The sequence below is a fragment of the Cervus canadensis genome, chromosome 28 (genome assembly GCF_019320065.1).
Source record: "Cervus canadensis isolate Bull #8, Minnesota chromosome 28, ASM1932006v1, whole genome shotgun sequence".
Taxonomy (NCBI): Eukaryota; Metazoa; Chordata; class Mammalia; order Artiodactyla; family Cervidae; genus Cervus; species Cervus canadensis.
Window position 1 is genome coordinate 1,715,676 of NC_057413.1, and position 27,822 is coordinate 1,743,497.

General features: G+C 48.2%; 1 protein-coding gene and 1 long non-coding RNA gene across 5 annotated transcripts; one reads left to right on the forward strand and one right to left on the reverse strand.

Moving 5' to 3' along the window:
• Positions 1–161: 161 nt before the first annotated feature.
• RIPK1 (receptor interacting serine/threonine kinase 1) lies at positions 162–25,232 on the forward strand. Of its 4 annotated transcripts, XM_043449774.1 has the most exons (12): positions 2,062–2,238; positions 3,780–3,840; positions 7,911–8,109; positions 8,739–8,895; positions 9,510–9,647; positions 10,930–11,155; positions 13,096–13,245; positions 16,576–16,652; positions 19,257–19,347; positions 20,678–21,244; positions 22,457–22,609; positions 24,304–25,232. In XM_043449774.1, the coding sequence occupies exons 3-12, from the start codon at positions 7,958–7,960 to the stop codon at positions 24,588–24,590; spliced, it is 1,998 nt and encodes a 665-aa protein (XP_043305709.1). In that variant the 5' UTR covers positions 2,062–2,238; positions 3,780–3,840; positions 7,911–7,957; the 3' UTR covers positions 24,591–25,232. The 4 variants fall into 4 exon arrangements, with proteins under 4 accessions (XP_043305707.1, XP_043305708.1, XP_043305709.1 ...); XM_043449772.1 differs by lacking the exons at positions 2,062–2,238; positions 3,780–3,840 and adding an exon at positions 162–298; XM_043449773.1 differs by lacking the exons at positions 2,062–2,238; positions 3,780–3,840 and adding an exon at positions 716–1,246.
• LOC122429456 lies at positions 25,088–27,749 on the reverse strand. Its single transcript, XR_006265986.1, has 2 exons — positions 27,103–27,749; positions 25,088–25,699 (listed from the first exon to the last, which is right to left on the reverse strand). It is a non-coding gene; the product is annotated as an uncharacterized LOC122429456 (long non-coding RNA).
• Between the last annotated feature and the right edge of the window lie 73 nt (positions 27,750–27,822).

Genomic DNA, 27,822 nt, shown 5'->3' on the forward strand with positions numbered 1-27,822 from the left:
GCGGGGCCCCAGTGGGCCCACTCCGCGAGGATTCCGAGCGCGCCGACAGCCAGACAGCACGCGACGGACCGCTGGCCCGCGGAGCCGAGCAAGGTGAAGGCAGGGCGGGGCGGCCCCCGCCCGCCTCCCAGCCTACGGCTCCGCCCCGGAGACCCCTTATCGGGCCCGGCGTGCCACCCCGGCCTGCGCCGGCCAGGCTGCCGGGCGTCGGAGCAACTCCAGGCTGCCCCGCCGCCTCCGTCCTCACCCGGCCTGGGGCCTCAGGAAGTCTCCCGCGGAAGCGAAAGCAAATCTCTCGGTGCGTCAGCGCGGGACCGCCGGGCCCGGACCAGTCTCTCGGGCTGGCTTCCGGCAGGGGGCGGGGCTTCTGCTTCTGGTGGGTGGAGGGCGGGCGACGCGGCTCCGGGAGTTCGGGCGGTGGGCGTGGCCCGCGATGTTCCTGGAGGTCGGGCGGTGGGCCTGTAGGGTGGTGGGCGTGGCCCGCGAGTTCCCGGAAGTCAGATGGTGGGCCCGTAGAGTGGTGGGTGTGGCCCGCGAGTTCCCGGAAGTCGGGCGCCCAACTGCCCACTGTCGGCGGTCCCGGCGTGGTCTCGTCTCGCCAGGAGTTTGGGTCTGGCGGGACCGGGCGGAGATTTGGCTCCGGCGCGATAACTGCGTGACGTGGAGACGGCTCGTCACGTGGTCTGCGCTGTGGTGTCGGGGGAGGTGGCGGGTCTTCCCTGCGATGTCGTTACAAGCTCTTGCCGCCCCGGGTCACGCGGGCGCCCTGGGGCCAGGCCTCAGCGCCCGCCCTGGGGCAGGGCCTCTGACGGGGGCGCCGGGGCCGCCGCTGCTCGCGACGCCCTCAGACGCCTTCCTGCGCCGTCTTCGACGAGAGCTGGGAAAGAAGGGTCGACGGGCACGGCGGGGAGGGCGTCGTCACCCGGTGGCGCGTGCTTTTACGAAGTGACTGAGCGCACACACGCTCTCGTAGCCTCTTCAGAGTTTTGAAGAGGGTCAGCACCACCCTTTTTCCTCACACTGGACAGCCTCCCACAGAGGCGGGGTTGGCTGTTCATTTCTTTGTCTTTCGCTGTTCCCTCGGCTCTTCCTTGCTCGGAGCTCTTGTGTGTCCTGGACAAAGCCCGAGGCCCGTTACACTCAACCGGCTTTGCAGTAGAACCGCTATTACTTCTCCCTCCATTCACACATGAAGAAATCAAGGCAGGCGTGACTTCTTACTTGATCTGCATTTTGTAACCATCAGGTACGTAGGTGCAAGAGTGGGGAGGAAATTGTAGTCAATTATAAATTTGGGAAACTGCACCCTTCTAAACACAAAAGGTAAAGAGGAAGCTTGTTTAAAACATTGAGGTATCTCATCATTGTAATTATTATTACTGATAAAACAGCTATAACGATTAACTGTAATTTGCATGTTTCTCTCACTGAGCTGTATTGAACACCACAGATATATTGCACTTTCAGAATATTCATGAGAATAAAGAAAAATCCCTAAATAACAGTTTCCAAAATTGAAAATTTTTCTTGGATGCTTATTAATCGACAACGTGGTAATACCACCAGTATGATCTGGGAATTTGAAAAAGCACAGCTTCCCATGCTTTGGTTGGATGTTATACTTTGGCAAAAATGATCGTGTTAACCTGTAGAATACTGATTTTGAACCGCATGTTTTCATATGTTTTTAAAATTTAGTCTGTACTTTCCCTATGTTTCTAACTGTAGCATACTTATTTAGTATAGGTGAGCAGAATTGTAAGATTAGGTCTTTGCATCTGATTTTAACGAAGATAAATTATTGTTTGCTCTCTGAAGAAGTAGCTTGTGTTAGTGAACTGATAGTGGAAATTTGAGTGAAGACATTAAGGCTCAATTCTGGGATCTGTTACTCTAGGTGAATCATTAAACTCCAAATTTTAGTTTCTTAGTTTGTAACTTGGAGCCAATGTATTTATAAGTTGGTACTTCAGAGGGTCATCATGTGCAAGATAACACTGGGTTGAACTCTTGCAGTCTTCTCTCTTGCTCAGAGCTCTTGTTTATCTGAGGCAAAGCATCAAGCAGTTAAAATCAAAGAACCTGGAGAGATTCCCATTGGATGCCTGAGTAAAAACAGAGTTCCATCTGCAGAGGAAAAGGGGGGCATGATAGTTGGGTAGCCAGTATTTTCTGTCAGACTCATCATGTATGGTCCTCACTGAAAAATTGAAAAAATCGCTGTCAACCACTTAAAAGGTAAATACGAAATTTTTTTAACTTTTAAAAAAATTATTTATTGCGGTACACAGAAAAGAACACACATCCTAACTGGTTGACTCTTAAGTGTCCTAAAGTGAACCTTAAGAAGAAACAAGCATTGCCATCACTCCCCCGCACTTCCTCCCCTTCCCTGCCTCCTGCTTCCACCTTGTTTTAACTACTACCCTGACTGTTAATATTGTAGATTAATTTTGCCTGGCTTTTTGATGTTATATATTGTTAGTAATTTGTATTTTCCCCCAGTTTTACTGAAGTATAGTTGACAAAATTGAATATAGATATGAATATTTTTATATATAGACTTACAGATAATTTGTGAAGTTCTTGGAATTTTCAATTAATTTCAGTGGAGATTTCCTTCCTTAAATCCCTGAATTAAGTACACTTATGCAAAAAACATTTTGAAAATCCATTAAAATAGACCGTTATATTCTCTGTTGAAAGTACTTGATCATAAGATGATATGACAGGTTAGTGTGTGTTCATTAATTCTCTGTAACGTGACTTTACAGTGTGACTTTCTACTTGCCTACTTTCAGAGTTTCTGTGACTCTTGGGTATCTAAGCCACTCATCAGTTCCTCCTAAGATATTCAGTGCTTATAGAGTTGAATCATTCATGGGGAAATGGGGGGGGGGGGCAATAAAAACAAAAGAAGTCCTTGGAAACCATGCAGAAGGTGAAGTAAGACCAGGCTAAACCAGCAAACCACAGGTGAGGAGAGCCGGCTGGGGTCAGGAGCCAGCCTCACAGAGCTGCCGGCACCTGGAGGCCCCTCCCCCTGGAGCTGCGTTGCTCCTGCGGGAGGCGCAGCTGGTCCTAGTTGGTCTTGGCAGCTCTGTAGAGAGGAGACCCGGCCAAAGGACAGAGAGCGGGTGGAAGTCCTCATCGAGCTGAGTCTTAATACCCTATGGTCGTAGTTCCAGGCACGGTTATAACTCCTTCCTGTTTCTGTACTGTGTCTGGGAGCCTGTTTTAACGTCACTGAACATTCATGCTGTGCTTAGCCACCCAGTGTGTCGGACTCTTTGCGACCCCATGGACTGTAGCCCACCAGGCTCCTCTGTCCATGGGATTCTCCAGGCAAGAAGACTGGAGTGGCTTGCCATGCCCTCCTCCAGGGGATCTTCCCCACCCAGGGATTGAACCTAGGTCTCCCACATGGCAGGCAGATTTTTTTACCAGCTAAGTCACCAGGAAAGCCTAAGAAGACTGGAGTGGGTAGCCTGTCCCTTCTCCAGGGGAAGTTCCTGACCCAGGAATCGAACCAGGGTCTCCTGCATTGCAGGCAGATTCTTTACCAGCTGAGCTACTGGGGAAGCCCACTAAACATTCACACATGACATCATTTTTGAAAACTGCTAGGTGACTTTCATAATGTGAATGAGGCATAACTTACTCTCCCCTGTTATGTATACATCAGTTGTATGTATTATGTGCTTTTGCTGTTCTATCTAATGTTCCTGGGAATATCCTTGTACATAATCTGTATCACTGTCTCTGATTTGATTCCTTAGGATAAAGAACTACTGAGGGAGGAACTTAAGTCCCTTTTAAAAAGGAAATTTTATTATAAAGGTAATTTGTATAAAAATTGCAAAATGTAATAAATGTGTAAAGAAGAAATAAAAGTCACCTGACCATCCAGATATCCTTGCTGACATTTAGGTGTCTTTTCACTGTGTCTTTTTTTCCTGTACATATAACTATTTTTGGATGATTAAATAGTTCTTTTTTAAAAAAAATTATGCATTTAATGACCAGCTGCCTTATGCCAGGTTATGTGCTGGGCACTGTAGATAGTGCATAAGACAGTTTCCTGCCTTCTGTGAGCTTAATTGAAATAACTCCCAAATTATAGCTGTCTGTTTCAAAGTACTGGGCACTGTGAAAATGTCTAACGGGAAGACATAGGATGGCTTCTCTGAGGAGATGCCGTTTCTGAGACCTGAAGGAGGAACACCTTTTAGCCAGGAGAAGAATGTGCCCTCAGAAGCTTGTAGGGGAAAGTGGACACCCCCACCCTGTTTCGCAAGGACTGGGCCATAGAGAGCTGCTGAGAAGAGTAGATCCCAGCTGCACACCCCCATTCTCACAGCCCGGGAAACAGTGTGAACATGACGAGTAGGGGTAGATGGGTGGGCCAGTCATAGCCAGAACCACAAACAAAGCAGGCGGCCAGTGTGTGTTCACGTTTCTTCTCATACACTTCTTACCAGTCTGTGAGGCAGTCATTATTGTTTCCTTTTGCAAATGAGGAAATCAGGGCTTGTGTAAGTTACCCAAGGACTGATAAATTAGAGGTAGAGTTCATCCGGGAGAAAAGCCTGTGCTCTCTTCACCTCTGTGCCGGCTCTAGCACCTCGCCTTCAGGCCCTGCCTCCCCGCCCCCGCCATGGTCACGCCCTTTACTGGGCAGCCTCCCAGTCTCTGCCCCGAAGAAGATGTGCTGCTTTCCAGAGGGTACTTCCTCTTACTTGGGAATGCCTCCTGTTACAGGAAAAGGGCTCCGAGTGTCATCTGCTGTGCTGATACGTGAGCTTTGTTGGAGTGGCAGGGCCCACAGAAGACTTTGTGCGGGATGTAGAAGGCTGGTTACCTGAGCCACACTGCAGCAGGCCACTGACAGGACTGGCCCTCAGCCTGGGCATTTTCAGAAACCCCTTCAGCCACTTAAAAAAAAAAGCTTCCCATCCCAACATTTTATTAAAAATTTCAAAGTGCCAAGTTAGGTTTTAACACCCGCAGCTAACATCATGCTCGGCAAAAACTGAAAGCTTCTTAAGATCAGGAATAAAAGGGGAATTCCTTGGTGGCCCAGTGGTTAGGACTCTGCTGCCACTGTTGGCCTGAGTAGAATCCCTGGTCCAGGAACTAAGATCCCACAAACCACATGTGTGGTGCTGCTAAACAAAACAAATCAGGAACAAGACAAGGGTGCCCACTCTTGGCAGTTTTATTCAACATAGTATTAGAAGTTCTAGCCAGTTCCATTAGGCAAGAAAAGGCATGTGAATGGGAAAGGAAGAAATAAAGCTGTCACTGTTTGCAGATCATGTGAGATACATAGAAAACTCTAAAACACTCCAACAAAAAACTGTTAGAACTAATGAATAATTTCAGCAATGTTGTAGGATACAAAGTCACTAAGTAAGTAAATGTTAGTCGCTTAGTCGTATCTGTCTCTTTGGAACCCCATGGGCTATAGCCCGCCAGGCTCCTCTGTCCATGGGAGTCTCCAGGCAAGAATACTGGAGGGGTAGCCATTCCCTTCTCCAGGGGATCTTTCCCACCCAGGGACTGAACCTGGGTTTCCCACATTGCAGACAAGTTCTTTACCATATAAGCCACCAGGGAAATCAGTACACAAAAGTATTTTGTATTTCTATATACTAATAAAATGTGCTATCAGAGAAATTAAGAAACCAATTCCATTTATAATTACATCAAAAAGAATAAAATACCTAGGAATTATGTTAACCAGAGAGGTAAAAGATGTAACTGAAAACTATCAGATATTAAGAAATTGCAGATACAAATAAATGGAAATATGGACTGTTAGAATAAGGAGCATTAATATTGTCATACACTCCATTCTACAGATTTGAATGCAGTTCCTGTAAAAATTCCGATGACATTTTTCACAGAAATTGAACAGATAATCCTAAAATATGTATGGAACCACAAAGACCCCAAGTCATCAGAGCAATCTTGAGAAAACAAAGCTGGAGATACCACACTTCCCAGTTTCAAACTGTCTTACAAAGCTACAGTAATCCAAACGGTATGCTGCCAGCATGGACACACATGTAGATCAAGGGACCTGAATAGAGCCCAGAAATAAACCCACACATATGATCAATTAACTTACAAAGGAGCCAGGAGCACAGATGGTCCCCAACTTAGGGTGACTTGCTTGGTCACCGTGTAGGTACATGTTTTATAAGAAACTGCCGGAGCTTTTCTCCAAGTGTTGGTACCATTTTGTGTTCCCACCACCGATGTGTGAGATCCTGTTCCCTGGCATGTGGTGGTGACTTTTTTCACTCTGGACACTCTGGTAGGGGTGCAGTGCTGTCACACATTGGACCCCAGGGATTTTTATTCTCCGTTTCAGTCTGGGGAAAATAAATGAACCAAAGAAGAAGGGGAGAAGGATGAAGCAAATAGTTGCGTTTGAGAGTCTATATACTGTACAATTCATGGCCAGTTCCTCACCCTTTCCACATCTTCCTGTCCTTTTTAGATCATGCATTGTTCTTTTTGTAGCCTTCAAATTTATTTTTGTTGTTGTTCATAATTACTTTTAAGCCTGTTTATTTCTAAAGCTATTCACTAGTTTAATTGCCTGAACTTCTTTGGTGCCTAATACAGCTTTTTGTAATACCTGTGGGACTTCACTCATTGTGAACTTTTTTCGTTTGCTATTTTTGTTGTTTTATAATTTTGTAAAGGGAGCTCATGTTAAGTTAAGCTTTATTTGTGGGACTCTTGTCTGGCTTGGAGGTGTTTTGTTTTCTTTATTCTTATAACCCAGAGATGTCATCAGCCTGTGACCACTTTCTATATAAAAGTTCTTAATTTGGGGGATCTTGACCATGAGAGCTAAGAGGAGTATAAATTTAAAGCCCAAATATATTAGAAGACAGGCCCAAGGCTATGAACTGACACAGAATTTTTTTTTTTCATTCCCCAATCCCAGTCTAAGACAAACGTTCTTCTGCTGGTGAGTTGAAAAACACCAGCAGAAAACATTCATCAAGCAAGTTTTTCTGTCGTCCACCCTTTCGATGTGGGGTAGGGGGCGCACTGTGAAGTGCAGTGTTGGGGGGAGTCTGTTCCAGCCCTCTTCTTGCATGTCCTCACCTCAGCTCCTGCCTCCGGCTGAGTTTCAAACCCTGACCTTTGGATGTCGAGGTTGGCGGTGCCCCACCAGGCCACTGTCTTGGTCAGTTCAGCTGCTGTAACAAATTCCCATAGATGGGGTGGCGTAAATAGCAGACAGTGGTTTCTCACTGTTCTGGAGGCTGGGAGTCCAGCAGGTCCAGTGTCTGGTGCCAGCCCGCTTCCTGGTTTGCAGATGGTGGCCGTCCTCTTGTACTCTCACGGGGTGGAGAGACAGAGGCAGGAAGCAAGCTCTGTCGGGTCTGTTATAAGGACTCTGATCTCATTCATGAGGCCGCCTTCACAGCCCCAATCACCGCCCGGCCCCACATCCTCCATACCATCACACTGGAATTTGGGCTGGACCCCACGAATCTGGGGAGACACACACATTGGGTCCACAGCAGCCATCACATGGCCCTGCCCACGGCCTGCTCGCCTTCAGTCCCTAGAGCCCTTTTCCTTTCTGCTGAGCCTACCTGTGCATGTGATTGGATGTTTGCATTACTGTACCCAATATATACGGGCCCTTTATAAGAGGAGTTTTTAGATTTTCTTAATCTTCCATGTTGGTAGAAATGAAAGTCTAAGGAAGAAAGATTGTGGTCTTCTGTGATTCCTGGAGATACGAAAAACATTCATCTTAGAGACTATAAATCTGTCTTCAAAAAATAAAGGCACACCGAGCATGTGGCGGAGCATTATATACACCGTTTGAGTGACGACTTGTCTGTACTGACGTGTACTGACTCTTTTCTTCTCAGGATTGTGTGTTTCCGGGGCATTCTGACCCTTCAGAAGGAAAGCAGCCATGTCCTTGGACGACATTAAGATGAGCTCTACGGACTTCCTGGAGCAGGCAGACCTGGACAGTGGGGGCTTCGGGAAGGTGTGTCTGTGTTTACACAGATCCCACGGACTCGTGATCCTGAAGAAGGTGTACACAGGCCCCAAGCGCACCGAGTGAGTCAGGGGCAGAGTTGGGCAGGCCACGCGATGTGCCAGGGCGGTGGAATCGGGTGGCACAGCCTTTATGAGACAGACCTGGGTGCAAGGGTCAGCCCTGAGGCTTCATGTCGGATGACCCTGCAGGGCGGTCATTGACATCCCTGACTCATGAGGATTCAGACGCTGGCTAGGGGAGAGCTCCGAGCTGGCAAATGACAGAAGAAAACTGAAGAGGAGGGAACAGAGAGGAGGAGGCCCAGGGCGACGCAGGGGCGCTGGGAAGAGGATGGGAGGAGCAGGCAGGAGGGAGCGAAGGCCCTGCTCCACGGTGGGTGAGGACCAGCCCCAAGGATGGGGACGAAGCCCTGGTTCATGAGTCACAGAGTCCAGGAACCCTCTCTCTGAGGCAGTCAGTGAAGTTGGTTTATTTCCCTCTGTTCTCGCCAGAGTGGCCGTGAGAGAGGCCGCGGGTTTAGTCCACTGTCCAGCGCGGTCCTCGTTTCCCGGCCGCCTTTCCTCGCTGCTCTTCACCAGCTTCGCGTTGATTGGTCCTTGGGTCCACGCTTCCTGCGCACTGGCCGCGGTCCCCCGGAAGGAGGGGCAGCCCCTGGCACGCTCGGTCTGACCCCCGCCCCCGCCCCCAGGTACAACGAGGCCCTCCTGGAGGAGGGCAGGATGATGCACCGGCTGCGGCACCGCCGCGTGGTCAAGCTGCTGGGCGTCATCATGGAGGAGGGCAGCTACTCGCTGGTGATGGAGTACATGGAGCAGGGCGACCTCATGCGTGTGCTCAAGGCCCAGGTACGCCTCGCCCGGCCCGCCAGCCCCTGTGCCTCGGAGTCCTGTGTGAATGGCTGGTGGTTTGGGTTTTCTCGGGAATAACAACACTGGATGAGGAAGGTTTCCAACAGCAAGATTCATCCTGTTTACCAAAGCCAAATAACTTTAACGCGTTTTTTAAAAGTGTAGGTACCTGGACTTTCGCGGTGGTCCAGTAGTTGAGACTCCCTGCTTCCACTTCCAGGGGGCACGGGTCTGATCCCCGGTCGGGGAACTAAGATCCCTCCCTGCCCTGTGAGGCAGTCAAAAAAACGAGTGTATGTACCTGTTAAGAGTAAGGCCTGTGCTGTTTGCTCAGGAAGCAACAGCAAGTGTGACACAGACGGATAATGCGCGCAGGTCGGGATGTGAATGTCCGGTGTGGTGGTGTGTTGACAGACGCGCCCACAGAGCTGTGGGAACACCAGGGAGGCGCTCTCAGCCTGCGAGGTGGTTGGGACGCATCTTCGGGGCCTGACGGAAGGGAAGTTGCTGTCTATGTCCTCAGGTCCGGATCCACTGCTCTTGAAGGAAACTGGTGCTTTGGCTGCTTTGAGTCCCTTTCCGTTTCCCACACTGATTGTCACTCGTTTCAGATCAGCATCCCCCTGTCCGTGAAAGGGAGGATCATTATGGAGACCATCGAAGGGATGCGCTACTTACACGGAGAAGGGGTGATACACAAGGACCTCAAGCCAGAAAATATCCTCGTTGACAGTGACTTCCACATCAAGGTAAACCTCAGGCAGGGCTTCTGGGGGATGGGCGCGATTCTGATTCTCAGCGTTAAGTCCTTCTGGACACGACGTGTGCCAAGAGCAGAGCCAGCCCAGCTCCTCCCTGGTGACGGTGCTCTGCCAGGGGATGGAGAGAGAGAGACTTGGCGGAGGTGGTTAACTTCATTTACTCCTTTACTTACGTGTCCTTTTAAAAATCCGTTTCCTTTTGAAAACTCTGTCCACTGTAGTCAAAGGAAAAAGAGGGAGGGTTTTCTTTTGTCCTCTAGGCGCAGCGTCACGTCAGGTCGGCTTTGGCAGCAGGAATCCCAGCCGAGCGAGGGGCTGAAAGGGGAAGTGGAACTGGGGGGAGGACGTAGGAACTGCTTACCCAGGCATCCCTTTACCAGAAGACTCTGCTCCTAGCACTCCGTTCCAGCCCTGGACAGGGTTCGTTTTTGTGTCCCCGTCCCCCCCCCACCCCGCCCCGTGTCTTTAAAAGAAGGTTCTTTACGTTAATAACTTACCTCCTATGATGTGGGTTAGAATTTGAGGATTTTAGACAATCACATGCCAGAAATCATCCCCAAATGCTTGGATTCCCTGAAGCAAAAGTGAAACTGCCGCCTCTGGTGTCTTAACTGTATTGTTCTGTTGTTCTGCCCTGCCGCCTCCCTCTGTGTTCTGTGTCTGACCTGGGTATTTTTTTCTTTGCCTTTTTGTCTGTCTTTCCCCTCCTCCACATCCCATCTTCTCTCAGGTTCAGGCTTCCAACTCAGCAGCAGTAGCGCCACAGTCCTTATCCTCAGTGTGTCTTTGGGATCCTTGGAAATGCACATCCGTGGGCTTCTGGACACCTTTTGGGGAAACGGAAGGTGCAGTACCACGTGCTATACAAACCTGCTGACAAGAAAGTACCTGTTTTCCCTAGCCTCAAAGAGTCGAAAACATGCAGAATAAATGAGGAGTGCGAGGAGTTAGAATAAACATGTCTAGTTGTTCTTCTCAGGAATATCTTCTGCTTTTCTCCCCATCAACCACCACCCCCCCACCCCGATATTGCATAAGAATCGAGACACCAGAATTTCACACAGACTTTTCTTATGCGAGATTTTCCAGATGGCTGAGGACATATGGTTTCTACTAGTCTGTTCAGAGGTAGCTGTTTTAAACCTGTCCGGTGCAGCCGTATCTGCCAGTGTTAGAGTCCCTTCATCTCCTGGATAAGCCCCGATGTAAAGACAGATCTGATTTGCCTGCTGCCGTCACAGAAGCATCCCATTGCCTTGCTCTCCTGCAGATAGCTGACCTCGGCGTCGCTTCCTTCAAGACGTGGAGCAAGCTGACGAAGGAGGAGCACAACGAGCAGAGGAAGGCGGGCGGCGGCGCCGGGAAGGGCGGCACGCTGCACTACATGGCCCCCGAGCACCTGAACGACGTCAACTCCAGGCCCTCCGAGAAGTCCGACGTCTTCAGCTTCGCCATCGTGCTCTGGGCCATCTTCGCCAACAAGGAGCCATACGAGAGTAAGGCGTCGATAGAAGAGGGGGGCTGGGGGCCGACGGGAATTGTTCAGTGGGGTAACAGCCTGCAGTGAGGTCGTGGAGGTTTATCACTGTTTGTTCAGTGTCTGTCTCACCCACCGGACTGTGAGCTCCACGGAGGCCGGGACCACATCTCATCCATTCACTGCTCTTCCCCCGGTATCGACACACAGAACGTAGTGGGTACTCGGCAAGTGTTTGTGGAATGGATACGTAATCCCGATTTAGCAATCGGGGGTCATAGGACAGATCGGAGCTTGGATAGTGCATCTCAGCTTGCGGGGTGCTCAACAATCTAGGCTTCCTCCCGGACAGGAAGGCCTGCTTGGTTCTCCTTATGAGGACTTTCAGGGCATACACTCCATACTTTCATCCATCCACTCACTCCTTCGTTCAGGAATTGTTTCTTTTCAGTACTTACTGTGGGCTCTCTACTCAGACTGAGTCTGTAAAGATGAGAACGACAGCGTCTGTGCAGGGGAACAGGGGCATAAGTAGCTGTTCTTCAGTGTCTTAAAGTGAAGTCCCTCAGTCGTGTCCAGCTCTCTGCGACCCCATGGACTGTAGCCTGCCAGGCTCCTCCGTCCATGGGGTTTTCCAGGCAAGAGTACTGGAGTGGGTTGCCATTTCCCCCTTTAGGTCAGTGTGTTAAGAACCTGAACTAATGGCCCGCCTTCTGCCTGCTCTTCCTGGGTGATTGTCAGCTCCCAGGGTTCAATCCCCTCTTTGCTGATGCCACTCAAACCTCCAGTGGTGGCCTGGACATCCTCCTGTCTGTTAGATCGCGTCCATGTACCAGAGGACCCCCAAAGCAGTATCCCCCAAAACAAACCCACATTCTCCACACTGCCCAAGTGGCTCACTCAGCTCTGCTCTTACATCCAGAAAATGGTGTCACCGTCCACCAGCCAAGCTGCCCAACCAAGAACCTCAGTCGCCAGACTCAGCCTTGCCCTCCCACATCCCATCAGACATTGAAACTTGTGAATTTGGGAGTCCCTGGCGGTCCAGTGGTTGGAACTCGCACTTCCATTGCTGAGGGCTGGGATTCAGTCCCTGGTCAGGGAACTAAGATCCTGCAAGCTGCACAGCATGGCCGGAAACAAACAAAAAACTGTGACCTCCACGTCTATCAGATTCAAGATACATCCGTGTCTCTGTCTCCGGAGGATCCTGTCCAGTTCAAACCCTCTGTGGCAGGCTCCTCGTGCCGCCGCCGTTCACACTGCCGTTAAACAGGCCGATCAAACCTCTCAATCATCTGTTTAAAATCCTTCCAAGACACTCTTGACATTCAGGATCAAGTTAAACCCCTCAGTATGGAGCACAGGGTCCTCTCTGATTTGGCTAAGCTGTTCCCTCACTCGCTTCAGCCAACATGCCCAGTTACGCTGAGCTAGTCATAATTTCCAGACACATCTTGATTTCTGCAACTCCCAATCTATTCAGATCCTGCTTTCTTGGCCTGAAATCTTCCTCTGTGAATACTCCTTCCCAGTTCTTTACCTGGATAACTCCTGTTTATTCTTCTGGACTCAACAAAGCCTTCTCTGACCTTCCAGTAGTGGTCCTGTCACCAGAACCCTTTGTGCTTACTTCTTAAATAGCCAGTATCGCTCTTTAAGTCACCCTTATTCACCTGAGCTGCCCCCATTTGTCTCTGTTTGTATTAAAATCTGGAGTGTGGCCCTGGCTTTATTTACACATTCAGCCGTCTGCCAGGAGTCAGCTCTGCCATGAATCTGTCTTTCACCTGTTTGATCATCTCTGCAAAGAAATAGGTCCGCTCATTGTCCGAGGGCATTCTGCCCCTCCCTGATGTAACCATGAGAGATCAGTGGCTTGGTCCAGGTTCTGTCACCTCCCTGCCCGAGAGGAGTGGGACCTGAAAGTCTCAGCTCTCCTTCCCATTTGCTCTGTAGACGCCATCTGTGAGCAGCAGCTGATACTGTGCATCAAGTCTGGGAACAGGCCAGACGTGGAGGACATCATAGAGTTCTGCCCGCGGGAGGTCATCGACATCATGAAGCAGTGCTGGGAGGTGAACCCGGACAACCGGCCCACGTTCGCGGGTGAGTCCTCTCCGCACCGGCACCGCCCCCCTCCCACGTGGCCGGCTTCCTAGTGAGGCTGACAGGCAGTACTTGGAGTTTTTAGGAAAGCAAGTTCCACTCCTGATTTCAAACTGATTTTCTAGATTCCAAAGGCTTTGTTTGAAGAAAAGCTGCCATCCCTCTCCCAAACATGAAGGCATATAAGGTCCTTTTGTTTCCTGGTGGTATTTTTCCCCATCGTTAAATTTTTTAAATTGTATTAAAATATACGTGGCACATAATTTACCACTGTAATCATTTTTAGGTGTTCAGTTGTGTCCAACTCTTTGCAACCCCACAGACTGCAGCACACCAGGCCTCCCTGTCCATCACCAACTTCTGAAGCTTCCTCAAAGTCATGTCCATAAAGTCAGTGATGCCATCCAACCATCTCATCCTCTGTCGTCCCCTTCTCCTCCTACCTTCAATCTTTCCCAGCATCAGGGTCTTTTCCAGTGAGTCAGCTCTTCCCATCAGGTGGCCAAAGTACTGGAGCTTTAGCTTCAGCACCAGTCCTTCCAGTGAATATTCAGGGTTGATTTCCTTTAGGACTGACTGGTTTGATCTCCTTGCTGTTCAAGGGACTCTGAAGAGTCTTCTCCAACACCACAGTTCAGCAGCATTTAGCACATTAGTGTCTTCACCTTTCACACCTGAAACCATACCCGTTCAACACTGACTCCCCACCCCCCTGCCCAGCCCCTGGCAGCCACCATCCTCCTGTCTGTCTCTGTGAACTTGGCTACACGAGATCCCCCATGTTGGTGGAATCCTACAGTGTTTGTCCTGGTTCACTGGGCAGTGTCTTCAGGGCTCCTCCAGGTCATAGCCCGTCAAGATCTCCTCCTGTTTCCTGCTGAGCGGTGTTCCACGGTGTGTGGACCGCACCGTGTCTGTCCAGTCACCTGCTGCCAGATGCTGGGGTGCTTCCCAGCCGTCTGACTTCTTAGCTTCTTTGATCTCGGTTCCTCCCTGTGTGTGGCTGGAATCTCTGGGAGCATTATTTGCCATCTGCATTGGGCTGAGAGCAAGAGGAGAAGAAAAGGGACTGGGGTTTGCCACATCCGTGTACCTCTTCTCATCCCCCTGGGTCCCCTAGGACCTTGCTAAGGTCCTGGAGGCAGAGGAAAAGAGAAAATTGGGTTAGGAAGAAATAAAGAGCAGGAAGGAACTTAGGAGCGTGCAGGGGGTTCTGCGCTTGTATTCCTGCTCTGAGGAAACAGAATGGAAACCCCACCAGCCACTCCCACCAGAGGGCTACAGGGGTAACTGACTCGCTGCCTGCTTTCTCACTCACTCAGCCTGCATCTTGTCCCAGCCTGGTTTCTTCTCGTGCCTTTTTCACTTTTTTAAACTAAAATTCTTCTTCTGAGATAATTGTAGATCTACATGCAGTTGTAAGAAATAATGCAGACATCCCATGTACCTTTTTACCTAGCTTCCTCCAAAGATCACAGTCTGGCCAGACTCAGTACAGACCACAGCTGGAATACTGACGCTGACACAGTCAGATACAACACACCCCCGTCTCCACAAGGGTCCCTCCTGCTGCTACTCACAGGAGTAAAGCTGCTGTGGATACTCACGTTACAGGTTTTTGTGTGAATGTAAATATTTCTCTAGAATAAGTACCCAGGAGTTAAATACGTAAGTCATAGATAGTTTCACAGAGAAGGCAATGGCACCCCGCTCCAGTACTCTTGCCTGGAAAATCCCATGGAGGGAGGAGCCTGGTAGGCTGCAGTGCATGGGGTCGCTAAGAGTCAGACACGACTGAGCAACTTCACTTTCACGTTTCACTTTCATGCGTTGGAGAAGGAAATGGCAACCCACCCCAGTGTTCCTGCCTGGGGAGTCTCAGGGACGGGGAGCCTGGTGCGCTGCCGTCTGTGGGGTCGCACAGAGTCGGACACGACTGAAGCGACTCAGCAGCAGCAGGTAGTTTCATGTTTAGTTTAGTTTTTTCTTAAAAGAAACTGCCAATCTGGGAATTCCCTGGCTGTCCAGTGGTTAGGACTCTATGCTGTCAGTGCCAGAGGTCCAGGTTCAATCCCTGGCTGGGGACCTAAGTAAGATCCCAAAAGCCGTGCGGCGTGGCCAAAAGAAAAAACCCTGCCAAACTGTTCCAGAGTGGCTGTGCCATTTTATATTCTCACCAGCTACACACAGGTGATCCAGTTTCTCTGCGTCCTTACCACCCTTGGCGGTGTTGCCACGTCTTAATTTAGCCCCTCTGGCAGGTCTGGAGCGATAGCTCACTGTGGCCTGGTTTCCCTTCTCCGGGGGCTCACGCTGGTGAGCATCTCAGGCGTGTGTTTGCCATCTGTGTCTCTTCCACCGTGCAGCATCACCCCATGTCCTTTGCCCACTTTCTAACTGGATTTCGTCTTTTCACTGTTGAATGTAGAGTGTTCTCTGTATATTCCATATAGTGTTCCTTCCTTGGACATGTGATTCTCAGTTATCGTCTCCCAACCTGGCGCTTGTTGTTTTTTTTTTTTCCATTCTCTTCTCAGGATCTTTCACAGACTGAAAGTTTCTATTTTGATGAAGTCTTATTCATTAACCGCTCCTGTTGTGGATGATAATTTTGGTGTCAAGTCTGAGGACACTGTCAGGATTAGACCCAAAATACTTTCTTCCCTTTTTTTTTCTGAAAATCTTAGAGTTTTACATTTAAGTCTGTGTTCTTTTTTAATGATTGTCAAGGAAAATTCATTATTGCCAACAAAAGAATGATAGCACAGAACTAAATGTTAGGTTGTCTTTCTTGCCATTTATTTAGTTTATGTCTTATTGGGAAAATACCATGATCCATGTCGAGTTAATTTTTGCACGAGGTGTGAGACTTAGGTTGAATTTTGTTTTTCCTTTTTCGCCTTGTTTCACTGCCATTTGTTGAACCCTCTTCCGGTACCTTGTTTCTCTGAGTCTTTATACCAGATCCCTACCCTGAGTGTTCCATCCTGTATCACCTCTGATGCCAGAGGGACAGAAACAAGGAGCCCACCCTTCCTTTTTCATTTGGATGTTAACCCTCTTAGGCAGGGCTTTGTGCTGCAGCAGAGCAACTGCATTCTGTTAGGCAGGACCCCTTGGTTTCTTTCCAGTGGTATCCCAGCCTTCGTTCTGTCTGCATAGAAATTAGTCTTGTTTGTCTATTTATGAAAGTGATTCGGCATTTAAATTTTTATTCTATTGCTTTGCCCACAGATTAAGGCACGTAATTCAAAGATAATAGACTGTTAATATTTTAATTTTTAGAAAATACTTAAGAAATTTTAAAGTGCTTTTTTTTTTAATGTATAGGCATTGAAGAAAAATTTAGGCCTTTTTATTCAAGTAAATTAGAAGAACATGTAGAAGAGGATGTGAAGAGTTTAAAGGTAGGTAACATAGTAGGTGCTCAAAATGATAACATATTAAAGCATATACCATATCAGTCATGAAAACCAAAGCATTATACTTTACTACTGAGATGTGAGGTAAGCAGCTGGGTAACTGGGAAGATGCCCTGGAGGAGGGCATGGCAACACACTTCAGCACTCTTACCTGGAGAATCCTCACGGACAGAGGCGCCTGGTGGGCTACAGTCCATGAGGTTCCAGAGTCGGACACGACTGAGTGACCAAGAGCAACACACAGCACGGCTTGGTAACCACAAAAAAACAAAACTAGCAGTTTAATGCAGATATCATCAAGTCAGCATTACTGGACCCATTCCTCTGTCAAAACAAATGAAGTGAGAGGAAAATATATCTAGCAATATGGAAAAAGATAAGCACAGCATTACTGGAATAGGATGGAAAATAGCCATAGGTGGGTCAGTCATTTTGAAGAATTCTTGAAAGATTAAAAAGCCAACAGAATTCTCTTTTGAGATATATAACAGGAAAAAAGTTTCAAAAGGCTAACCCAAATATAATACTCAAGAAATACTGGAGGAGGAAGTCTTGGGTCAACGTGTAGAAGAACAAATGTCACCTGGCGCGCTGGCGGGCATTGTCACCCGGGAGCCATGCTTGTGTTTGTTTTAGAAGCTGGCTCTTCCCCCCAGCTCCGCCGTGCTGAGCAGCAGATGGGAACAGACCCTGCCCAGGATCAGAATGGTATGTCAGAGACCGTAGCCAGCTAACCAGCCAAGAGGAGCAGAGACCTTCCCCACTCACATGCTCAGGAAACAAGCTATCGTCCTAAGTCTTAACATATTGCTCTAATCATGAAAGACAGACTGCGGTAAATAAAACAGGCAGGAAACAAGAGATTTTAAAATACATACAGACACACACACAGACAGTCAAGAACTGCCAGGCTTTTAAGGGACACCTACACTGTAACAGAGAGGTATCCGGTGCAAACCAAGGAAGTAATCACATCAAAGTAAAGACATCAAGGGAGACAGTCGCTAAAGCAGGAAAGCAGGAGCGAAGCACTCAGGGATATCTCACTGTGATAAAAGCTTCGTTTCACCAGAAAGAGAGTAGCCTAAGTCTGTTGGCCTTTGAACAACACAGATTTGAACTGCATAGGTCCATTTATACTCAGATTTTTCTCAATAAATACATGATCGTCACTTGGTCGAATTTGTGACATCGCACCACAAATGCAGAGGGCTGGCTGTAAAGACACGTTTGGATTTTCGACTGTGAGTGAGGTGAGTGCCCACTCCTGTGCTGCTCAAGGATCAGCTGCGTAATTTAGCGAAAGCGGCTCAACTAGAGACAGGAAACCTGAATACTCCTGTAACTATTTTCCTATTAAAATCCAGAAGCTACCAAAGAAAAAGAGACAGATTTGCTTATATAAAAATTTAAAACTTACTAAAAGCAAAATAAAAAGACAAATGACAAATTGAAAAAAAAAAAAAGAGTTAAGCAGTCTCACAAGAAAATTCCACAACCACATAGCTTCATCAGCAATTTCTATCAAATATTCAGTGAAGAAGTTACCCCGATGTTATACAACTTGTCTGGATAACAGAAGAGGGAACTCTCCTAAGCTCATTTTATGAGATGAGCATAACCTTGATTCCCAAACCTGAAAGGCAGATACAAGAAAGGAAAACTACACAATAATTTCACTTAACAACATGGTTTTGAAAATCCTGAATAAAATACAAAGAAGCTGAATCCACCAATGGACGATAAAGATTGGAAAAGATATGTGATTTCACTAACAGAAAAGCAAAGTGAATTCATTATAATTTTTCATCCATTAGATCAACAACAGTTTTGAAAGACTGATATATCAAGTGTTGGTGAAAATGCAAAGTAACAGACACTTTCAGGCAGTATTAGTAAAAGTGTAAGTTGGTGAGTTTATTGAAATGTGAAGTATCTATCAGACTTTTAAGCATGAACTTTTGCTGCAGCTCTACATGGTAATCTATCCTGTTCATGTGTATGCTCAAAGATTTAGCCTCAGATGTTTGCACCTTTGTGAGACTTAAAATTTGGAAATATATAAATTTGGAAATCACCCAGATGTTTCTAAGAAGATATACTAAGTTATGGTTAGTAACTATATAATCATTTAGGAGTGGTGGAAACTAACAAATGATACGGAAAGATCTTCAAGACTTATTGTAAGTGAAAAATCGCAAAACCACAGAGTGTGACTCTTTGTGCATGAGAGCTCTCAGCTGCTCAGTCGTGATAAATAATAAAAAGAAATTTTTTAAAAAATCAATTGGCTTTATATGCAAGGGTTTATTTTGGTTTCATTATATTCATTGGTCTGTATGTGTTTCCTTAGTCCAGTACCACACTGTTTTGATTACTGTAGCCATGTAGTGAGTTTTGAAATCAGGAATCTTTATTAAGACTGTTGTGGCTATTTAGGAAAAAAAGTCTATTTATTTTTTTAATATTTACTGCTTGTAAGAACTATGTGAAATTTCTAGCTTCTGAAAAATTCATTCTTGTAACAATTTTTGGGGGAATTATTTTCTGCTGTTTACCTAAAGTATGTTGTTATGCTCTTAATTCTAGAAAGAGTTTCCAGGCCAAAATGAAATTGTAAAGAGAATGAAGTCTCTCCAAATTGACTGTGTGGCAATAGCTCCAAGCAGGTCAAATTCAGGTAACTTATATTGTGATTGAAAACCTATCTATTTACTTGTTTGCTCATTCACTCACACAACTGCATAAAATGCTATTTACAAGTGTATGAGAAACAGAAGCTATAAAATTTAATGCCTGTCTTAAAGGAATTTATAATATACTTGGAGTTAAGATACATATCTTATGTACATAAGATACATATGGGTTTCCCTTGTGGCTCAGCTGGTAAAGAATCCACCTGCAATGTGGGAGACCTGGGTTTGATCCCTGGGTTGGAAAGATCCCCTGGAGAAGGGAAAGGCTACCCACTGCAGTATTCTGGCCTGGAGAATTCCATGGACCGTATAGTCTATGGGGTCGCAAAGAGTCGGACACGACTGAGCAACTTTCACTTTCAAGATACATATATTTGAAATATTAGGTAACAACAGGTTCATCAAAATCATAAAGTATCCGAACACAAGAGGCCTAATATACCTGATAGGGAGGGAGTGACAGTTCATGAAAAAGAAAGGAACACAGGTAGGAGAAAAGCCCTCGAGAAGGTCAGGGGCGAGCAGATGCCGAGGGCGTGCAGGGAGGCTGGCCTCGGAGTCAAGCAGGGGTGCTTCCCTCATTATGACAAAAGGCAGAGCAGAGTCTCAGAAATTAAAGCCGCTCATCAGTTGTCTGTTCTGGGGCAAATTACCCAACTTATTGTGAGCCTCATCCATCATCACGGTAATAATTGCTCCTGGTGTTTTGTGCTAAGTCACTTCGGTCGTGTCTGACTCTTTGCAACCCTGTGGACTGTAGTCTGCCAGGCTCCTCTGTCCATGGGATTCTCCAGGCAAGTATGCTGGAGTGGGTTGCCATTTCCTCCTCCAGGGGATCTTCCTGACCCAGGGATCAAACCCACGTCTCTTGCATCTCCTGCACGGCAGGTGGGTTGTTTACCACCAGTACCACCCGGGAAGCCCACTCCTAGTCTTACAAGGCTTTTAAAGAATAAAAGAATCCACGGAAATGCTTAGCCCAGAGCTGCTGCCGTTCTCATTTCCAGCCCTCATCACACCAAGGAGACAGCTGCTCTGCTCCAACATAAGTCCCTTTCTTCCTTAGTCATTCCTGCAACACCCACTTTTCTGCTGCTTGGTTATCACTTTTCTTGTCCTCTCTCACCAGCAGCAGGGGCAGCCACTTACCACCTATGCAGCTTGCAGGAGAAAGACCAGCTAGTAAATACTTGTTATTTGTTCTCAGAGTTTTCAGTCTGTTACCCAAGGCACAGATCCCCGATGGTGCCTGGGGTCTGTTTCACTTCTTCATGTTCCATGACGCTCTGTTCGATTCTGGTCATTCCTTTCCAGCCACGGAACAGCCCGGCTCTCTGCACAGCTCACAGGGCTTCGGGATAGGCCCCGTGGAGGAGTCCTGGTTTGCCCCCGCCCCGGATCACCAGCCGGAGGAGGACGACTTCCTGCTGCACAGTAAACTCCAGGAGGAGGCCAACTACCACCTCTACGGCAGCCGCATGGACAGGCGGACGAAACAGCAGCCCGGACCGAGCGCGGCTTACAGCAGCGAGGAGAGGCGGCGCAGGGTCTCCCACGACCCTTTCGCGCAGCAGAGACCTTATGAGAGCGCTCAGGGCCCAGGGATAAAAGGCCTCGCCTACCCCGGTGTGACAAATCTCACCAGTGCAGCCCAGCAGCCCGCAGGGCTGAGCGGCCAACCCCAGTCACCATACTGCAGAGATGGATCATTTCGTCCACTTGAGCTTAGAGTGAGACCACTGGACCTAGGGACCACGAGTCCACAAGTTTGGTATGGGCCAAACCCTGGCCACATGCCAAACCTATATAAAACTCCGGTGCCTGAGACCAACCTCCTGGGGAACACACCCACCATTCCATTCACCTCCTTGCCATCAAGAGGTAAACGGGCCTTGCAGTCACACTGTTCTGTTAAATTTTCCTGAAAATAAAGCCAGCCACTAGCTCTGTCATAATCTAGAAGGTAACAAAGGTCAAGCCGTTTGGAGTCTTCGGCCACCAGATGCACCTGGCCACCCCAGAATAGTCTCATCAGACCCCTCAGCCTAGGCTGTTTGTTCTGGTGGGCTTCAGGCAGCTATCCACACGTGCGGGGTGACAGAGCCTGGCCTCCAGAGGGGGATCCTCCACTCTAAGTCCAATCTCAGTAGTCCACCGTGTCCAGGCTCTGATGTAAGGGGAAGTAACTGCCTGTATTCTTACACTTGCTTGCTGTTTTCTGAAGGGTAAGAAGTAAGTCTCAGACATGTTCATCCTTTATCTCATCCAGGCCAGAGACTACCATTTGTGATGAAAACAACATTGTTGGGCAACCATCCCTCCAGAACTCTTCCTTCTGCCCAAACTGAACCTGTCCCCATCAGACACTAACTCCCCTTTCTCCCTCCTTCCCAGCCCCAGGCAGTCAACCTTCCACTTTCTGTCTCTACGAATTTGATGACTCTAGGGACCTCAGATAAGTAGAGTTGTATGGCATTTCTCCTTTTGTGACTGGCTTACTTCACTGAAGACAGTGTCCTCGAGGTTCATCCATGCTACATCCTGTGCCAGAATTCCCTTATTTTAAGGCTAAATAGTAATGCATTACTATTATGTGGTCCATCCACAATGGACCACATTTTGTTTATCTGTTCATCTGTTGATGGACACTTGGGTGCTTCCACTTTTTGGCTGTTAGGAATAATGCTATGAACATGCGTGTATAGATATCTGATTAAGACCCTGCTTTCAGTTCTATGGGGCATATATGAGTAGAATTCCTGCATCGTATGGCAGTTTTTTAAAGTTTTTGAGGAACCACCACTGGTTACCACAGTGGCCGTGTCAGTTTATATACCAGCAGTGCACAGAGGTTCCAGTTTCTCCACACCCTCACTGACACTGGTTGTTTTCTGTGTTTTTGATAGTTTCCAACCTAATGGATATGAGATGATCCAGCCAACTTTTAAAGAAGAAAATTTCAAGTGGTGGCGTAGGATAAATAATTTAACTTAAGCACTTGGAGTAGAGTCCCACCCCTTTTACCAGGCTGTACTTTTTTCTCTTCCTTGCAATCTAGATATACCACTCATCTCTGCGTTTCTTTCTAACTAGATGAGTCTGCAAAGTATACCATATACAACAGTTCTGGCATTCAGATTGGCGACTGCAATTACATGGAAATTGGTGGCATGAGTTCATCGGTACTGGACAGCACGTACATGAACTTGAAAGAAGAGCCGGCTTCTAAGTACCAAGCTATCTTTGGTAAGATGCCCTTGAAGGATTCATCCTACAGCAGCGTTGAACTTTCTTATCTAATATTTCTCTGATTATTCTCCCTGCAGATGCCCTATTGCTCCTCATGTAATTTCCATAGAATTACTGTGTGACTTATTTATGTGTACCGAGGACATAATTAGAATATCTAATTCATGGGTTTTCTGTGAAAGTGAAATGAGTCAATACAAATAAAGCACTTACACACTCTCTGGCACATAGTAAGATCTATAAAAGTGTTAAACACATCATCATCAATATGACCACCCGGACCCAGGAGCTCATCAGGCCCTCATCAAAAGGGATTCCGTAAAAGACAGAAGACTATGCCCTCAGCTGCACTTGCATAATAAAAATTAGAGGGCTTTCTCTTATGGGGTTCCACTATACAGCCTCATAACATTAATCCCAAAACACAACCTGGGAAATACAGGGTGACTTAAGAACCCAGCTTTCTAATTAACCCCAGGATTGCCCTCTTTTTTTTTTTTAATCAAGGGCCAGAGAGTAAATGTTTTCGGCTTCGCTGGCCCTGCCATCTCTGTTGTAGCTGCTCCGTTGACACTGCTTCCTTGTGGGCCTCCCTGCTGGCCCAGATGGTAAAGAATCCGCCTGCAGTGCGGGAGACCTGGGCTGGATCCCTGGGTAGAGAAGATCCCCTGGAGGAGGGCATGGCAACCCACTCCAGTCTTCTCGCCTGGAGAGTCGCATGGACAGAGGAGCCTGGTGGGCTACAGCCCCGGGGCCGCAGTCGGCCACGACTGAGCGACTGATCAGAGCACACGCCAGGTGACACCGCAGTACCGGGGCCACGGGCAGCGTGCGCACGGAGGGGTGCGGCCATGTCCCAGTGCCCTTGTCTACAAAAACAAGCAGGGGCCACGTCTGGCTCACAGGCCTTAGCTGGCCAACCCATCTAGCCCTCTCAAAGCTAGTCCTTAGCATACTAGAGCAGCGGTTCCCAACTTTTGGGGTGACAGGGTCCCTCTCCTGGAGAAGCAGACAAACTCTGGCCGGGAGGCTGACATCTGGTGGTGACGGCCGGAGCTGCTCTGTGGGAGCCGAGGGAAGAATGGGTGATCTGCAGGGGGGATGAGGTGAGGTGTCTTTTATTATTCCACTTACTGAACATCATGGAATATGGCTTGTTTGTGGTGGGTTTATACTTTTATTTGCTTCATTTTATTATTTTTACGAAGGCCTGAGAGGAAGGAGCCAGGAAGGAGAGAGGGGTCTAGGAGAGAGGGGGACTCAGCGGGGCAGGGGAGGGATGAGCCCAGAAACACGGCACCCATGAAAAGACGGTGCACTCAAAGTTTGCACGCGGCGGCCTCAGCTTCCTTGACCAGGTAAGAGGAATGCGCACCGCTGGGTGAAGGTATCCTTAACTCTGGCCAGATGTAAGCAGGAAAGGCCTAAAAGGAACAAAAACGGTGTTTTCCCCCTTGACGTCAGGAAGGTGGTGTGTAAACAGGGGCTGCGGGCTCAGGGGGCAGCTCCCAGAAGGAAGCAGGTCCTCGCGTGGGCTGGTAGGTAGGTGAGGATCATCCAGGGAGCCAACAGCCAGGGCATGGGAAGTTACCCTGTTTACTGACTCCTGTACTCTGTACTTTATACAGGTGTTTGAAGCCAGTGTTCACACGGCCATAGCGCAATGCTTTCTCCTCTTTTCTGTTCGGCAGATAATACCACTAGTCTGACTGATAAACACCTGGACCCAGTCAGGGAGAATCTGGGGAAACACTGGAAAAACTGTGCCCGTAAGCTGGGTTTCTCTGAGTCTCAGATCGATGAAATCGACCACGACTATGAGCGAGATGGACTCAAAGAGAAGGTTTACCAGATGCTCCAAAAGTGGCTGATGCGCGAGGGCAGCAAGGGGGCCACGGTGGGGAAGCTGGCCTTCGCGCTCTACCTGTGCTCGCGGATAGACCTGGTCAACTGCCTGATCCGCATCAGCCGGAACTGAGCCCCCAGGCGCTCCTGCGGCCGGAGGCCGCTGCCTGGCCTGGTGAAAGCCTGCTGCCGCGGTGACTCGGACGGACTTCTTTTCTCCCTGATACACGGGGTACTGTGTCTGCGTAATCACCTCCTGCCTTTCACAGCTGGAGTGTGGAAAAAGGAACCTACGGCAAACCACCCACTTCGCAGGACGACCTATTTGTGGCCAAGGCCCAACCCAACAAGAAGTCTAACTGGGCTTTGAAAAGGAGAGAAGAGAGATTTGAGAAACACCTTTTTTTTTCTTTCATATTATCCCATAATCTTCATGCTGTTCATTCTGGTTTCTGGGAGTTTTGTTTGAGCAAGGGAAAAAAAAAAATTCGGAGAACATAACCTAAGTCAGCTTTCTGATTTTACACTGTCTTCTCCACATAAGCGCCTGTTATAACCACAGTAAAAAAAGTTCTCATCCAGTCAGATAGTGGAAAACTGGAGGGGGAGGTGGCCCCCGGCTGTGGGAAGGGGCGGGGTGATTTCTTTTCCAGATGCATCAGTTGTGATCACTGTTTTCTAAATTCCAAACAGGTTAACTAATCAGTGTCAGAGGCAAAATGCAGACAATATTTTAATGGACTAATTAAAATAAAATTTTGTACCTCAAATAGAAGCCACTGAAATGCTATGTTTGTATAAACGAAACTGTGAGATTCTCCATGGTGACTTCACCCCGGCTACCGGCAGGAGAGGGGACGCTGGGGAGAAAAGAGCTTTCCTGACGGTGCATTTTGACTTTCAAGATGAAAAACCCACAGGCCCGAGAGTCTAAGCCCTGCTGTCCTTCACACCTGGCTCAGGGACCTTTCCTTCAGCCCCCGCTGTCTGAACGCTGGACCAAAGAGGACCAAGTTTACATCTGAGGAGTTTCGATGCCAGGCGCAAACACCACAAAAACACTCGTCTTGGGCAGGAATCAAGGAAGTGGGACGACACAGACTACAACGTGAGAAAGAAGCGACCCGTTCTTGGCTCCGAGAAAGGTTTCCAGACCCTGAGGTTGATACTGGTGAGACCCGCTCCCAGACCGCAGACCCTGCTCAGCAGAGTCCCCGCTTGTCGTTGTCGTGATAATCTTTGCTGTGGGTCCAGAAGATGAAGTTAGATCTTCAGCAACATGAAAAGGAGTTATTTCTCACAAGGCATTTTAAACAATTTAAAAAGCTTTTCTAATTACAGTAATCCTATAAATAGAATAGGTCTGTATACGGTCAAGGTGTTAGAAGCATCTGATTACAAAGAAATCACTGAAGGACTAGATCTATAGTATAATCCAGACACAAGGCCTCTGAAATCGAGCAGGCATAAGTTCCACTCTGGCCGTGCACCTGGGGCCTGCTTCCTGACCTTTGCCGGCCTCAGTTTCCTCATCTATACATAGGGTGCTACGACGTAACGTAGGTGTGAGGATTAAAATAAGATGATGCATCTCATTTTTAGGTGCCTGGCACAAAAAAGTTATTTAAGATGTTTTTTGATATAGACCATGTTTGTCTTTATTGAATTTGTTACGGTATTGCTTCTGTTTTTATGTTTTGGTGTAGAGGCAATGTGGGATCCTATCTCCCCGATCAGGGGTTGAACCCACACCCCTTTGCATTGGAAGGCAAAGTCCTAACCACGGGACCACCAGGGAAGTCCCTAAAAGTAGTATTTTTAAAATTAATTTTTGCTGGAGTCTAGTTGATTTATAATGCTTTGTTAGTTTCAGGCGTACAGCAAAGTGAATGTCATATCCACTCTTTTTTAGATTCTTTTATAGATTCTTTAGGTCATTATAGAGTATTGAGTTCCCTGTGTTATACAGTAGGTTTTTATTAGTTGACACCAATAGCCTAAGACCTCAGCATTACCATTTTTGCTGCCTAGTAGGATAACTGGTGTTAAAATTGTACAATAATTTTTAACCCTCATCATCTCTGACAAGAAATCCCAATCAACGTTTCATAAAAAAATAAGGAAATGTTGACCCCACCCAAGATTCTGAAAGTCAAACAATAGTAGCTGGAACATCACATATTTCTCTTTCCTTCTCTGTAGGAAATTGATGTGACAGCTTTATGTTGAAAGAACATTTTATCATAGTCGGTGTTTAAATCAAACCTCAGTTTACTGCTCAAGAAACTCCCATGGGTCAGGGAGGACACTGCAGGCAACAGGGTTAGGGTTAGGGTTAGTAACACCAGGAAGCACTGTGCACAGAGGATTCTTACAATGGAAGGGTCTCTGGGAGAAGAAGTAATATAAAATGAAAGGAAGCTGCTGGAATCTCCAATTCAAAACAAGGCTAAACAGCAGCCACCGATGTGCAGTTGTATTCTGTTAAGGGAGAGAGTACCCACAATCAAAGGGTATTGTTTTTTATTTTCCCTATGGAACCTTCAGCTGCAAATGCTATTTATAATCTTTACAGACTGAACTGGTCGTAAGAAGCACACACACTCAACATGTAACACATAAACACATAAAATTTGCCATCTTACCCGTCTTTACGTGTACAGCCCTAAGCACATTCACACTGTCTGCTGCCACGTTCCTGCAAAACTGAAGCTCTGCCCCCATTAGACATTAACCCTGCCCCCGGCCAGCCCGACACCCACCTGGGCCGCATGGGCCTCAGTGACCTGGACTCACACGCGGCTCCTTTTACGACCAAGCCTGCCGTCCTCGCCGCTCCCCCGCCCCGGGGGCGGCCAGGGGCCCCACGCGGACACAACCCCCATCCTCCGCACCCGGCGCCCCCCTCTGCTCCGGCCACAGCGCCGAGAGGCGGTAGCCCCGGCCTGTCTGCGGGATCCTTCGGGGGCTCCGGCTTAGCTCTCGAGGCCCGCCCCCTCCCCCCCGCCCGCACCGCTCTCCAGCCGCCGCCGGCCCCTCCCTGATCTCCGGCAGCAGGTGCCCTAGCGGGCGTGGGCCGGTGCAAGAACGCACAGGGCAAACCCCAGTCCCCGCCAGCTGTCAGGCCGGCGGCCCCGAGCCCACCCCTCCGCGAGGGCGGGACGCCGGTCACCGTTAGGCGAGAGTTGACACCCAGGGGAGACGCTGTGTGCCGATGTCCCCGGGTACCGCGAGCACAGGTGCGGCGAGAAATCTCCTAGAAACCCTGGGTCTCCAGCTCAGCGCCCAGACCGCCCCGCGCATGCGTGCTCGGGTCGGAAGCGGGCGAGCTTGGGGCGGATGGGGGCGGGCTCGGGGAGACCTGC

Coding starts and splice junctions, on each gene's coding strand:
- RIPK1 (XM_043449772.1), top strand. CDS start 7,958: ATGTCCTTGGACGACATTAAGATGAGCTCTACGGACTTCCTGGAGCAG. Junction 8,896..9,509: donor TGCGTGTGCTCAAGGCCCAG/GTACGCCTCGCC, acceptor CACTCGTTTCAG/ATCAGCATCCCCCTGTCCGT. Junction 21,245..22,456: donor CACCTCCTTGCCATCAAGAG/GTAAACGGGCCT, acceptor CTTTCTAACTAG/ATGAGTCTGCAAAGTATACC.